Here is a 15,415-nt window from a genome sequence, read left to right as displayed (position 1 = left end):
AAAATTTATTTTATTATAGTCAGTTTCTTCGTTCTTTTAAAATGTACTTCTTCTAAAAATTTTTAATCGAGCAATAATCAATTATAAATCTCATTAACTGAATTTAAGAGTTAAATACATATTCTTATAGCATATAATTATTAATTATTTTTTATTTTAATATATATTTAATATATATATTTTTTATTTTTTATTTTAAATATATATTTAATATATATTTTTTATTTTAATGTATATTTAATATATATTTATAATTTTAGGAGCATAAAATGTATTTTTCTCACTTTTTCTTATTATTTGTCAATCTCGAGGAATATTATAATGCCAATATGATGTTTGTATCCTCTCTGTTTCGATTTAGTTATCTAGTTCCTAGTCGACAGGTATGCTTCTCGGGTGAAGCTGCGCGTGCGACGAATAACGAGCGAACAATTTTCGATCGCACGTTGTTTGCTTACAGATGGTCTTCATTGGACTTACTTTTGGGAGAAAGGACTTGAAAGAATGACGCGGAGATTTTCGAAACTTTACTTAGGTCGCTTGTGAAACAAACAACTCATAGCGCATTCATAATGTGTCGTATATTTTTTATAAATTATCGATTTGTAAACGTTTCATTTCACTCGAAATTTATGTGGATTACGGGCGGAAAATAATTCTTTAGGAATTTAAAATTATAAAAAAAAATATTCTACATCTACAGAATGTTAGAAAAATTCTCGCTAAAGAAAAAATCGTTTACTGCCGCATTTTTCTACTTTTATGCATCGTTGAAATCGAAATTTATCCTTTTGAAATCTTCACGATGTTTCGAGTGAGTCATGATTGATCTTCCGATGGAATATTTCATCTCCTATCGATTCGAATCCCTCGCCTCGCGTCGGGTTTACAGCTTGAAAACGATGCTGTATTACTTTCGCTGATCCGATCAGAGCCAGATGACACCAAGGCCACAGCCGTCCAACATTTCTCGCAACGAGAGCGCCAAGTTCCCGCCGCGAGAGAACGTCCGTCCGTCATCGGGACGAAAAAAAGGGCCGCCTCGTTAACGCGCCGCCTGACCAGGGTCAACCGCGAGCGAGCATCCCGTTACCGATCCTCCGGAGAGCAATCGATGGTCCTTCGATCCCCACTTCGGGCAATTCTTACGCGGTGTATTTTGTTCGTCTATTCCCCCCGGCGGCATCCCCCTTCGCGCACCTACCTCCCACGTTCCCCGGGTGTCTCACCTGGTCGGTAGCATCCTCTTGCACTCGCGCGACGAGGACTTTCTCCGAAAGACGGCCAACTATATAAGCGAGATGCACGCTGTTTGAAGCACGTTAGACGAAATCGCACGGGTGCGTCGAGCAGGCCACGTCGAGCCGCCGCATCTGTTTCTTTTCGTTTAGTATCACGTACGCGAGAGACGGTATCTTCGAAAAATAGAGAAAGACAGAGAGAGACAACTACAACGTCAGTCGCGTTCGGTCGAACGCAAGGAACGCAAATTCGTGCATGTGACTCGGCGCGACGAGAGACTCCAAAGGCATCTACAAGAGTTCGATCGCCGGGGACCATGAGACCCGCGAGAAGCTGGGCTCCTCTGGCAGCGACCGTGCTGGCCACGACCCTGCTGCTGAGACCCATCTACGCCGAGGGTAAGAGGAGGATCCGCAACTTTCTTTCTTCAAACTTCGATTCTTCAGTCTCGTGAGCCGAAACTACCCCATCGCGTCTTCACAATTCGCGAACTTAGACAGATGACGCGATTTTTATTGATTATGAAAGAATAGTACGCTAGATATATCGTGACATGCAGAATGAAAGATCACAGCTGATGGATTCATATCGATGTCATGTCGAGTTTGAAAAGGTTTCTCTAAAAAGAAAATGTGTTAACTTTCTATAATATGAGACGTGGAATTAAGTAGAAAATTAATTTTGTATTAACACAAGAGAGACTTGAGAAATCCCATCACAATTAATATTTTATATTATTAGATGAAGAGTGTAATAAATCAATTAATGTCACGAAAGTAGAAATAGCCTTAAAATTATATATTATATATTACATGAAACATGATAAATCGCATTAGTAACTTTGAAGGATACTTTTATAATATATTAAAGTTGTTTGCATCACATTAATCGTCTTCCTTCCTCTTTAATATCATGCCGTGCTAAATTTATTTACAAAAGTTGCTCGAGTAACGTTTTTTAGTAGAATTTAATAAAATCTAAAAGATAATATTGTGTATAAGAAACACATTATGTTAAATTTACGCATTACGTGAATAGGCTCGTGTCATATTTTTAATTAGTACTGTCATCATTATAATATTTTAATTTGCATACAACATATAGGAGAACTTAGAAAGTCCGCGGTTAGGATGCTTAACAGATGTCCCGCGATGCGCTTTGTTTTTGCACGAGTGAGAAAATAGCGAAGAGATCGCGCGACGATTCAAAGAACGTTTTCACTCTCAACCAACTAATCATCAGCATTCACATGTTAAGTGAGATTTCATGAAAATTATAATTTCTAAACTAGTGCCAAGTACGAATAAAAATATTCTTTTGATAAAAAAATACAATTCACAATATTATTCACGATAATGCACCCATTATGCTATCACAAATCAAGATAACGGAATATCTAATTAAGATCCAAAACAAGTTACTAATTATTTAAATTACGATGATTAAGTCCCTCATATTGCTTTCAACGCTCTTCAAGCGTAAAGCGCATAACGTTCTTATTAATTTTCTTATTAGATGCTATACAGGTACTCTAGTCCTAATTAGAATGTTTTGCAAAGTGCGAGCGTATTTCGGATCGATACAAGTCTCCTATTCAAGCACTCTTGTTGGCGTACTACTTTATGCAGTTGCACGCACTTAACGCACGCCATCAAGTAAGCGTACAGCAATAATTGGCACTTTCGTTATCCAAACATGTTTTTGTATCTCAGATTATCGTAGTTTGTTCTCGAAAAATTTTCCTAAACTTCCTCTTTCTTTCGATCATTTCAACGATTCCATATTTTTTCGCGCAGTCTTTCAAGTGGCACAGGCGAATTTGTGAAATCGGGGCGTACGAAAAAGTAGAAAATGCGCGAGACCTGAAATAGTCGAGCATTAGGGCGACGTGAGCTATCGGTCAGCATCTTTAGCAAACTGCGCATGGCGTGTTGAATCGGTGTATAAATCAGGACGTTATCACTCGCGATCTAGCGTAATCTAGTTCGAAAGCGTGCAAGCTGAAACTTCATCACACTTTTGTGCAGCGATTGTCTCGATTTCACACATGTAACCGTCACGTATGTACTCAGCGGGATTAGTCATTGTTTAAGCTGCAAATTATTGCAGAACCTTGATTATACGCGAGATACGTCGTTTAATGAGCGAAGGTGTCTCGTTGAAACCTGGACTTATTGCTCACCTAAACGTGTCGGCTTTATAACACAAATCGTCTTTATATTTCTCGCTCTATTTTATTTTATATCTTATATTTATACGTATCTTACTATTTTCAAAACGTTTTACCGGATATTCTCCGTTTTCTGTTTCGTCCGATCCTTGTGCATCGCAATCGAAGCCCGAGCGTTATTTCAGTTATTATTCCATTTCATTAATATGAATTATTCATTCCTCTCAAAATCGAGACGGCAGCTAATTTCGATTGCGAGATCGAACGGGCTGAATTAAAAGTGCGCTTGTATAATAGACAGAAGGGTACAAAAGAGAATGGCGAATCGCTAATCAAGGATTAATTAACACACCGGGATTCAACGATTGCCGATCCTAGCTATAAATGCGATACCGGCGATAAATCGCTTCTTCAAGCGTCACGTTCGCGCGATAAATCAATCGGACGCGTCGTTCCGGTGCATCAGCGCGCGATGAAAGCGAGCGTGACTCAATCAGCGTTAACGCGTAAAAAATTCCACGCGTGCGATTATCGTGAAAATTTCGCGTTGGCGTCTCAATCGACACGTGCGCACGTAATTGCTCTTTCTCTCTTACGGCGAGATGACGAACCCGCCGATGATGATGATGATGCGTCGAGCAGGTAGCGGATAAGAAATCGTTACGGTCTGATTACGTCGCACACTGGATCGGTGGAAGAATCTCCGACGTGAGCATAATTTTCACTCGTACGAGGGACTCATAACGTCGTGCATACTTTAATCAAAGAGTGAATTTAAATATAATGAAATGTGCCGAGTAAATTTTAATCTTCATATGATTTTTTTTTGCTTTATTATATTTTAGAAAATTGTTTCGACTTTACGCGCTGTTGATCTCGGAAATTTTTATCCTCAAGAGACGTTAAATATACGACCAAGTAAAACTTCCGCCGGTGGAAGTATCATCGTGATGAGATTACTTAAACATCTTTCTCAATTCTTGTTGAACAAAAGAGAAAATAAAGTTTTCGAATTTCTACTGCGTATTGACTCTCGATTGCTAGGAAATAGCAATTGACGATGAGATCGTAAATAATGAACTTCGACAATAGCATTTATGTTGCTGTCGAAGTTCATTATTTACTATCTCATCACCAATGACTTCGCCGCAAACAATAAAGTTTCTCATTAATAGTAATTTCACCAAGACACTACAAACACAGATATAATAAAAAAGTCATTAGTAATGCAGAAAAGTAAAAGTTGAAAGAATAGTCAAGAGCAAAGAATGTGTGTAATCAAAGAAAGAGCGTATCTCTGAATAAAATGAATAACTATTCCTTCTTGGACGTAAAATTAATGAAAATATAATCGAATTTTCAGTTAAAAGAGATATATAAGATATATCATTTTTTTAAATCCCACCCTCACCTAGAAATATTTTATTTAAAACGGCAATTCTAGATCTAGTATTATTTTCAGCGCCAATTTCGGGTAACTATCTGCCACCCTCGACCAGTTACGGCACCCCTAATTTAGGAGGTGGTAGTGGAGGTGGCGGTGGATACTCTGGCGGAGGTGGCGGAGGTGGTCGACCGTCCTCGACTTATGGAGCGCCCAGTCAAGGTGGCGGTGGCGGTGGCGGTGGATACCCTGGTGGCGGCGGAACGCCGTCCTCTAGTTATGGAGCACCCCCCTCAACGAGCTATGGAGCACCCCCTTCAACCAGCTACGGGGCACCGTCCGGAGGTGGTGGCGGTGGTGGCGGCGGTGGATTCGGCGGGGGTGGTTTCGGCGGAGGAGCTCCTTCCGGCAGCTACGGAGCACCGCCGTCCAGCAGTTATGGTGCGCCTAGCTCTGGTGGAGGAGGGCCACCGTCTTCTAGCTACGGAGCTCCGTCCCGTCCGTCCAGCGGCTATGGGACGCCATCGGTAGGACGACCGTCTTCGACCTATGGTGCGCCTTCCAGCGGAGGTGGCGGTGGATTTGGCGGCGGCGGTGGATTCGGCGGTGGTGGCGGCGGTGGATTCGGTGGAGGAGCTCCTTCCAGCAGCTATGGGGCACCGCCGTCCAGCAGCTACGGAGCACCGCCGTCCAGCAGTTATGGGGCGCCTAGTTCTGGCGGAGGAGGGCCACCGTCTTCTAGCTACGGAGCTCCGTCCCGTCCGTCCAGCGGCTATGGGACGCCATCGGTAGGACGTCCGTCTTCGACCTATGGTGCACCTTCTAGCGGAGGTGGCGGTGGATTTGGCGGTGGCGGCGGATTCGGCGGTGGTGGCGGCGGTGGATTCGGAGGTGGTTTTGGCGGAGGAGCTCCTTCCAGTAGCTACGGGGCACCGCCGTCCAGCAGCTATGGAGCACCGCCGTCCAGCAGCTATGGAGCACCGCCGTCCAGCAGTTATGGGGCGCCTAGTTCTGGCGGAGGAGGGCCACCGTCTTCTAGCTACGGAGCGCCGCCGTCTTCCTCTTACGGCGCACCTTCGGGAGGTGGCGGCGGCGGCGGATATTCCGGCGGTGGTGGAAGACCGTCAACGTCTTATGGTGCCCCATCCAGTGGTGGTGGTGGTGGTAGTTTCGGTGGAGGCGGGTAAGAAGATATTCGTGACGATTAAATACGAAATTAGTCTGTGATAATGCAAAATCAACTTTGTGCAAGACACAGCTTATTGTAATATCTAGCTTAATAAGAGAGTTCAACTCTTTGAAATTGATTATTTACTTTAAAATCTCAAACTCAAATGTCTATTTTTTATTGTTTCTTTATCATTTATTCATAAATTTATCGATCGAACGTTCTCCTCATGATTTCTTCTCATGATTTCCTCCTCAGCTCTGGCGGATACTCTGGAGGCGGCGGAGGTGGCAGACCATCGTCGACCTACGGTGCACCGAGCTTCGGTGGCGGCGGCGGCGGCGGTGGAGGCGGACAGAGTTATGCCAGTAATGGAGGATACCAATACTAATCCAGACACGTGTTCACTCGGCGAAACGATCTCCGTGCTCGATCGCGTCGGCTTCCATCAAGTTTCTCGGACTGGACATCAAGAGTCATCGGTTTGATAGATCCGTGTATCAGGAAATGGGCGTCGATCGCCCTTAATCGAGAGGCCAATTTTAATTAAAAGGTAGCTCATAATTATTAATGAAGATGTCCTAGACATGAGCGCTGATAATGTCATATATAACAGAGGAGATCCACGCTAGAGGTATCTCGTTATCATTGAATATATCTTCGATAATCGTGAGTGACAATCATAAAGACAGATATATCTGTGAGGTCTTCCGTAGAAACATTTCTGCTTGGCAGCCGACGGGGAAAGCGTGCGAAGACCGTTCGTCGCATCGTAAATCCGCGAAATTCGTGCTAAAGATTTAACAACAACGATAGGTTTTCGGTCGGGAAAATTGCGAACAATATTATGATACCTGATACATGGCAGGCGCGTTCCTGCTAATGGCCGAAAGAGCAAAGCATCGATCTTTTTTCCTTTTTTTCACAATCACGGCTATGTCATCTCTTCCGTACGCTTCCAGACAAGCGCATCGTTACTGCCGATATCGAAAGATATGCCAAAAGCAAAGAGGAAGAGAGTAAAAGAACGAACAAGACGAACAAAGCTCGATTTTCCACATTCGGAGCCTGTAACTTATTTATTTTGTAAAGACGCTTTTTGTACTAATAATAAAGCCGCTGTACGCTGATAAGAATCTCGTCTTATTAACTTATTATTTCCATTCCAATTCGTAATGAATAAAAAAAACCTAATATATTTTTTCAGGAACATCACCTCATTTTATATAAAATAAGCATGCTTGAGAATTTTTCGTTACTTTGCTACAAGCATCCATTATCTGGATCCATATTTCAAAATCAGAAAGCAAAGTTTCGATTTTTTGAGTTCCTTTTTTTTCTTAATCGTGCAATCATCTTTTTCTTCCATAAAATCTGATAAAATCTACTTGCGATTTATTTCGCCAATTAATTATCATAATGTCCGGTGGAAATGCATTCGCTTCTCGACGAAAATTCGGCCAATCGTACAGGAAGACGACCAGCGAGACGGAGAAACTTGGCATAAGGTTAGTCGGCCGACACAGGCAAACGGTCGATTTATCGATTCTCATGGCTCGGATACCGGGAAGGCATGAATAACTAAGAGCTCTCTTTCTATTCCTGTCGTTGAATGTCTAAAAGCACATATCGATATCCGAGGCTCCACCGCGGCCACCTCAACGCGAGTCATGCCCTCGTATTTCTTGACCACGTCGTTTGAAGGGATCGCAAAATTGAAACGTGCAATCGAATGGCTGCTATGAAATTCTCCAACGCTCAAAGATTAATCCCGAGAGAGCTTCGGGTTTCTCGCTAGATGATCCAGGTAAATATTGCAACTAGCTGCTTCTGCTCCTGGTTCCATTCTGTTATTAAATTTACATTACATTTCCAGGATGAGGATGATATAAATCTATTTATGGCATAACTAAAATTTATATAATAATTTTACTAACAAATAATCTTGATTATTTTGTTAAAGTAGGTTTTTAGGTTATTTATTTTATATTTTAACAAATTAATGCAAGTTGATTTTTTATAGATTCTTTTAAATTTGTTTTCTCATTCTTTTTTAATTCTTTGTACAACGTAATGTCTCTGGAATATAATTCTCATTTCAAATATCAAAGTTCACAATCTTTGAAAGATGTAAAGGTTAACAACAGGGTCGCATTCACAGTCGCGACTCGAGAGTTAATAACATTTCTTGAAATTATTATTCATACAATAATCTTTTTTTTTTTATTATACAACATAAGTTCTTGATCTCTGTAAATTTCTTCTTCATCTCTGTAAATTTATAATTTTAAAAACGTTCTCTCTTCTCTTTCCTCAAGTATGCAATTTTCGAACTGACTCATCTGCTTTTGCATTATTCGCTCAAGATGCTATTATGAAACATTGTACTCCACAATCCTCGAAGTAAATAAACCTTTATTTTTGGATATCGAGTTTGAAGAAGGAGAAGACAATGTCGGATGAGCTGTAACTCATCTCATTGAGATGATAGAACATCGCGACGTAATTGCCGAATAAGAACCGTCCGACGTTTTTGTACACCGTTTATTTTTAACATTTACAATCAACATTTTTTTCGTTTGTCAATTATACACGTATAATGTCTCTTATAATACAGTAACGCTTTTGTAATACATATACATAGGTATAATCTTTCGGTCGAGAAGGATAAGAGGATGGGGGAAGGGAAGAGGGAAAGGGTCTGAGAGCCGCTTGTTGTTTTTATACATGATTAATAAATACTCTACATTAGGTAGTCACCCCGTGCGTTTGGGATGCGTAATATTAGTATAGATATACGCCATTTGTTTGGTCTCTAAACGATAAAATGATCGACGATTTCCAGTCGGAGAGATCGTCCTCATTAATCCTTATCCAGCTATTGATTCGCGGCCTTTCGCATTCGTTTCTTTTTCTTTTTTTTTTTTACATAATACAGAATATTGGCTATCGATTCGCGACGAATTAACCTCGCTCTACAGGGAGTAATAAATTTCTAAATACGCAAGTTTTTTTCTAGATTAAGTTGATTTTCTTTGGATTGAAGAATAGTTTTCCGATCGAAAATAAAAAGGGAATAATTTTTCGCTGAAAAAACAGCTGAAATGTATAAATTAATATTAATAATTAATGTATTAAATTAGTTAAAAATATCAATATCTTATCATGATATAAATAATTCATATTATTACTTATGAGAATCTTTTATATGAAAAAAATATAGAAAATTTCACATTCAATTAAAAAAAAAATACTTTGGCTCAAAAGAAGCACGAGCACCTCCTTCGCCCTGATTAAAAAAAATGATAACGTCTCCCAAAGAAGAGATATATGTTCATATACATATCTCATATTGTTATATATTTTATTACGAATCTCCTCTTTTCTCTGCGACTAAATTATCTAATATACAATAGAGCACACTTTATGATATGTATAGGTTTCTCGTTGTATCGCTGATTACAACGTTCATTGATATGTAGATGATACGTGGCCGTCTTATGAGAGCAGTCTCATAAGCTATAACATCTATTAGTTTTTTTCCGCGCTTTTGACACGCGACTTATTCTCTTTCCTTAAGCTCGTAGAAAAAAAAACAATAACAACTATTTAACACTCGACTACTAATCATGAAATATCAAACACTGATCGAGATAAACATTCGTCATTGTTACTCGATTGAAAATTAAGTCAATGCAGATGAATTTAAAATAATTACATTAAAGTGTAATATATCTTTTTTGAGAGCGAGAATGTTGAAAAACAAACGCGATGAAAGAAAAGATGCAAGAATATGAGAATACAAGATCTCAAGATTTTATGGATTCAAAAATTTTAATCTACCATAAAAATTGGATTCATAAAGTCTATCCTATTAAAGTCCTCATTTCCAGTCATTTAATTCGAATTAGAAATAAAAGTATGCATATTTTTATAGATATTCCAAGACATCGAAAACGTGAAAACAGCCGTGGACTTGCTAAAACACGACTATAATCTTCGGAAAACCCGCGCACAGCTGCTGAAAAGCTGAAAGTGAACATTGTGTACAAAAATAATTCGCGTAAACTTTCGTTCGTGATACTTTCGTATTCCGGTGCGAGCCTTAAACATGGTTCATTGCACCGCGATACTTTCGAGCTTCGACAGAAATATAATAAGGATAATAATTGCTTCTCCTCGAACAACGAGCCTCGTTGTCCACGAGCGTCTCCGATTAGTTAGCCGGCCCGACTCGTCATCGTCTTTAATATTCGAGTGAAAGTCCGCTAAGTTTAATGACGAACGAACGGAAATGCACGGAGATGCATGCCAAGACGACGAGCTTCTCAGCTCTATTCGTATTCCCCACTTTCCAGTCGCGCATCGCGAAGCGCGAGCGCATCCTCTCTCGAGGCATCCTCGCGTCGTATAATTTCACATCGAGATTTACCGCGGATAGTACGAGCACGCATCAGGAAACGCATCAAAAGTAACGACCTCTGACAAATTGCGGGGATCTACAAGAATCCTTGGACACGAGGATACCTCGATTTCATTGAATAACTCTGTGCAAGAGAAGCTCGTGAACGAACAAGGCGCATGAATGGACGCCACGAACGATTTAAACTGTGTTTAAAACGTGCTTAGGCTCGGTTGCACCAACGTTATTTTAGCTGTAAGCGAGACTTAAATATATGTCTATTTTTATCTTTCTTTCTAAATAAATAAAAACAGACATCTATTTGAGTTTCGCATAAAGCTAAAATAATGTTGGCGCAATCGGGCCTTTCGCGGAAAAAAGAATCATCGTAAGCAGTTTTTAGAAACTGAAGAGAAAGATGTTAACATTTTCAACACTCAAAATACTTTCTGAAATAAACAGTTTATAAAAGTAGTAAAGACACACGGAGCTAAAATATATGTACATATTTTGGATAACTTAGAATATTTTTTACGCATAAAGGACTTTTACCTTATATTGCAGATTACTATATCGTTGAAGTATAAAAGAAGCTTTCTTTAACTCTTGATATTTGGATTACAAATACATCACACGCACACTCCTGCCCTTTTTTCCTCTTTCATATATACAATATTAAATTATTTAAAAGCGCCTCCATATCTAATATCATTTAATAGTATTGATATTAAAATTCTTTCGTTTCAAACATATAAGAGATTCCATATTTTCAGCTATTACTTGTCTATGAAGTAATAATCTTGCACATTCAAAAATTTTAATACGGAGGCAAGTTATAGTCTTATGTGAGCCTTATTAATTTAACAAGCGAGCAATTCCGATCGAACGAGAGAATAAAAACATGTCTTTGCAAATTAGAAAAATATACTCGACTCACACACACTGTTCTATAGTAAAAACAACCGATATAGCTATGCATTTTGTCTGGAAAAATGGTAACTAAAGATTTGTAAGCATGATGACTTTATCGTTATTCACGCGACGATGTGAGAAGAAAAATGATTAAACGATACGATTTTAACTTAACCGCGTTACATGCGCAAAATTATCAAGTCAGAGACGCTCTTATCACAATTCATCGGGTGAGTAGGAACTAAGATTATACAAAACTGTTCTACTAACTACGAAATTATCTAAAGTATCTCATCTCATTTTCATTACACGCAACGTCGCGTTTCGAAAAGCAACCGTGAATACGCTTGTAATGTTGCAAAATCGAAAAGTCGCATGTAACGAAAATCACAGAGGCGGATCTGTACAAAACTTAAGCGCTTCCGTTACAATTTTCTGCAACGACTTTCGGAAATATTTTAATTTTCTTTTAATTAATTGATACATCCATATATTTTTCTTTTTAATTCCCTCCTCAATTATATCCCTTTCCTCGAAAATTTTTAAACCTCCGCCTCTTGATATCAGTCTCGAAACGCGGCGTCCTCATTCTTTGGCGTTAAATAATGATATAATACATGAGCAATCAGGTATAACGAGCGTAATATTCTATATCTTTTCTAGGCAATTCATGCGCGTATATTGTGTAGCATATTCGAAAACGGCGCTATAATATATATATTCATATATATATGAACGACGTAACAAACGGATCCTCAAAATTAACAATGACGGCGATAACTCGTACCTGCGATATTAACACCTATGGATTCTTTAGTCTTCTCATGTATGCATAACGTGTACGTATACATTTGTGTATGTATACATATAAATAGAGATAGAGAGACAGAGTGGTCTCTAAAACTTTGTTTTCTCATTTTATTCGCTAAGTCACCCATCTCTCTTTACTGCATTTACTGCTCATGATTACATCATACATTTATGTTATATACTATATGATAAACACAACGGATCTGCGCTACGAGCGATCTGCCTGATAAGATTTCGCAAGTCGCGTTTAATGCAAAAATATTATGATATTATAATACCAAAAAAATATTCTAAATAATTAAATACGCAAACTATTAACCGCTGAAAGAATTTCGATACAAAATTCAATAACTTAATATAAAAATTAATAGCTTAATATGAAAAAATTTCAATACATCTATTAAAAACTGAAGTTAGATTCCACGATTAATCAAGAATTCTAGAATTAATCTAAAGTCCTAGAACTAATTTTTTATAAAATATTTCTTGATACTGATTTTTCATATCAATATCATATCATATTTTATAACAGCCATAAAAATATCAAAATTATGCAATAAATCTGCATAATCGTTTTTTTAAAGCATGATCGGCATAATAAGATCGCGAGGAACCTGACTTCCTACGATGAGCGGTCATTTTTCAACTAAATCATCCTCCGATGCCACCCGGTTCTAACAATGTATTTACATATGTATTTCTGTTACTCTAGCACGTAAATGGATATGTGTGTCTGTGTGTGTATGTGTATGTGTGCGTGTCTTGTGTGTTCGACTGGACGAAGCGAAGGAAGAACGATCGATTGCAAGTACAAAAGCTTCGTTTAGCTCTTCTCCTAACACCGACGGATAGCCGACATTACAACGTACATTAACTAATTATAGCGCGAACTAATTGTAGTGAGAGACGCGATAGGATGGCATACTGGATGGATGGAGTTTCTTTCTAACACACCTTGAAGGAGCGCCGGTTGAATAATATTTATCGCCAATATGACAAAGAGTATCCAGAATATTGTTGAATCTTCGTAACGAGAAAAGAAATATCTATGAAAAACATTGTCGTAGGAAATAATTCCAAAAAAAATAATAAAATAATTTCATCGTTATAAACACATTAAAAAATTGTGTGTCTATATGTTATTATAAAATTTTTTTGTGTTACCACGTTTTAATCAGATAGTAAAATGTAAAATTAACATACAACCTATATGTTATTATTTTTTTATAACGTTTTCATGTGTTATATTTATGTCAACTTAACACTTTGCACATGTCTCTTAGAAATGGAATATATTATTTTGAGTATTTTTAATATAATCATTTTAAACAATCATGTAAACAACATGTCTCAAAGTCAGTTTAATATTCTAAGAAAAGTTAAAGTGAATCTTCAAATAATCTTGAACTTTGACTACTTTGATACAAAAATAATCAAATTTACTAAAATTAAATGTTTCTATTACAAATAATTTAAGTTAAAATAATTACTATTATGTGTTAATATCTTCAACATTTTTTATAAGTTATTGTAACTATTTTTTCATGTAATTTTTAATTAATTTGTATGTTATTTTTACATTACACTTGAAATCACAAGAATAAATGTAAAGTATTGTGTCAGTTATTTAACATTTTTAATATTTTTAGTTTGTCAATAAATTTTCTGGGACATGTGAAAAATGTTACAATTAACATTTTATTTTTTTACTGTGCATTGATACTAAATTATTTTCTTTATAATAATTACTGCCAAGTTTTGACACAATAAAAATACGACACACTAAAAATAAAATGATAATTGCCGATAATTATTAATCATGGGCTCCGAATCATATTTTTACCGTACGTTTGTGGTGCTAAATGTATCTGTTCGATTATTTCACGTTTCTCTTTAAAATCATTTTCTGATCCTATTTTCTTAAATTAAAGATAAGATTAAAGATAAGAATCAGATGTATTTAGCACGAAACGCGCGAAGTAAAAATATGAGAGATATCAAACACACACATTGCATACTCTTTCTCGACATTTTACTTCATAACTTCTAAACACTTCGATTACTTCAAGTTTCAATCCTATTAAAATTTTTTTTTCATATTAAGACGAAGATTGAAGTTGCATTATCTTCAGGGGTCAGAGATTGCGGTTGACCTCGCTTTTAATGATGAATTCTCCTTCTCGTTCGTGCGCAAAATCGAGAGAAAGTACGCGATATACGTTTACACGTATATAATTCTATACAAACATCGTTGGCCGTTCGGTTTAATTCATTTCTAACAAAGCAACCGCGCGATCGATCCAGCTTCAATGGGAAACCCTCGCGATTCTCGCGATTTTCTCGGATCAGGCAAATCGCTTATCGTTTCGCGAGACACTTTCAAGCAGGTTTTCGTTAAACTCTAAATATATATATATATATATCTTTGTGTGTATATATTATCTGTTTATATATACCTATTATATATATACTTCTCCAAAAAGAAAACAAGGAAATCTAGGCCTAATTGGCGGTGCGGGGTAGGGACGCCCGACACGAGTACGCCCGAAGCTCCGACTTCCGGTTCGGAAACGCTACGCTTATCCCCTTGTCACTCGCACGTATTTTTCCGGTCACCCTACCTTTATTCCTATCCACCTTCATCTCTTTGCTTTTGTTTCTATCTCTCCTTCTCTCGGATCGTTTGAGCGGCGACGGGAAACACGAACGCGAGGGAACGCGGGCAGGTACAGATCGTTACACGGGCACCAGCAGCGTGCAAACATACACTCAAACGCAAACACGCAGCCCCATACGCACCCCATACACTCGCAAACACACGCACATATTCATACGTACAGCACACACACGCGTGCGCGAGAACGAAAGAAACTTCGTGTCGAACTTACCGCAGGCCACCGCATTGTTGGCTCATCTCGGAGCTCCGTGGTCGTACAGGGTGGGTAGGAAAAGGAAAAGCAAAAGTATATATGCGTATGTATTAAATAAAACGCCATAAGATTGCATAACTGACTGGAAAGTCCGAAAATTCATTAACACTGGAACGACCCTACGACGGGCAATTTATGTCACACTGGTGATTTCGATCATCTAACGGAATCGTGATAATTATATTCGTAACCCTCGGAGACAGGTTATCGGAGAAAGCAATGTTAGTTAGATATATGATTATGTGTCACGTCAATAAATTACGTTTCAATATGTAAAGGAAATAAATTGGATGTTCTAATATTAATTCTTAGAAGAGAATTCTCCCAGCTCCCAGCGAGAGCAATTTCTTTCAGATAGAATAATTATTCGGTAAATAAATAAATATCTTAATAAAGT

At 38.0% G+C, this 15,415-nt stretch overlaps 1 protein-coding gene across 1 annotated transcript; it reads left to right on the top strand.

Annotated features, from left to right (window-relative positions):
• The first annotated feature begins 1,308 nt into the window (after window positions 1–1,308).
• On the top strand, window positions 1,309–7,097 carry LOC105252135 (pro-resilin). The gene is made up of 3 exons (XM_020027787.2): window positions 1,309–1,640; window positions 4,875–5,979; window positions 6,223–7,097. The coding sequence occupies exons 1-3, from the start codon at window positions 1,559–1,561 to the stop codon at window positions 6,353–6,355; spliced, it is 1,320 nt and encodes a 439-aa protein (XP_019883346.2). The 5' UTR covers window positions 1,309–1,558; the 3' UTR covers window positions 6,356–7,097.
• Window positions 7,098–15,415: the final 8,318 nt, after the last annotated feature.

This window comes from Camponotus floridanus, unplaced genomic scaffold (genome assembly GCF_003227725.1).
Source record: "Camponotus floridanus strain SB8 unplaced genomic scaffold, Cflo_v7.5 scaffold3, whole genome shotgun sequence".
NCBI lineage: Eukaryota > Metazoa > Arthropoda > Insecta > Hymenoptera > Formicidae > Camponotus > Camponotus floridanus.
This window is presented reverse-complemented; position numbering and strand designations above follow the sequence as displayed.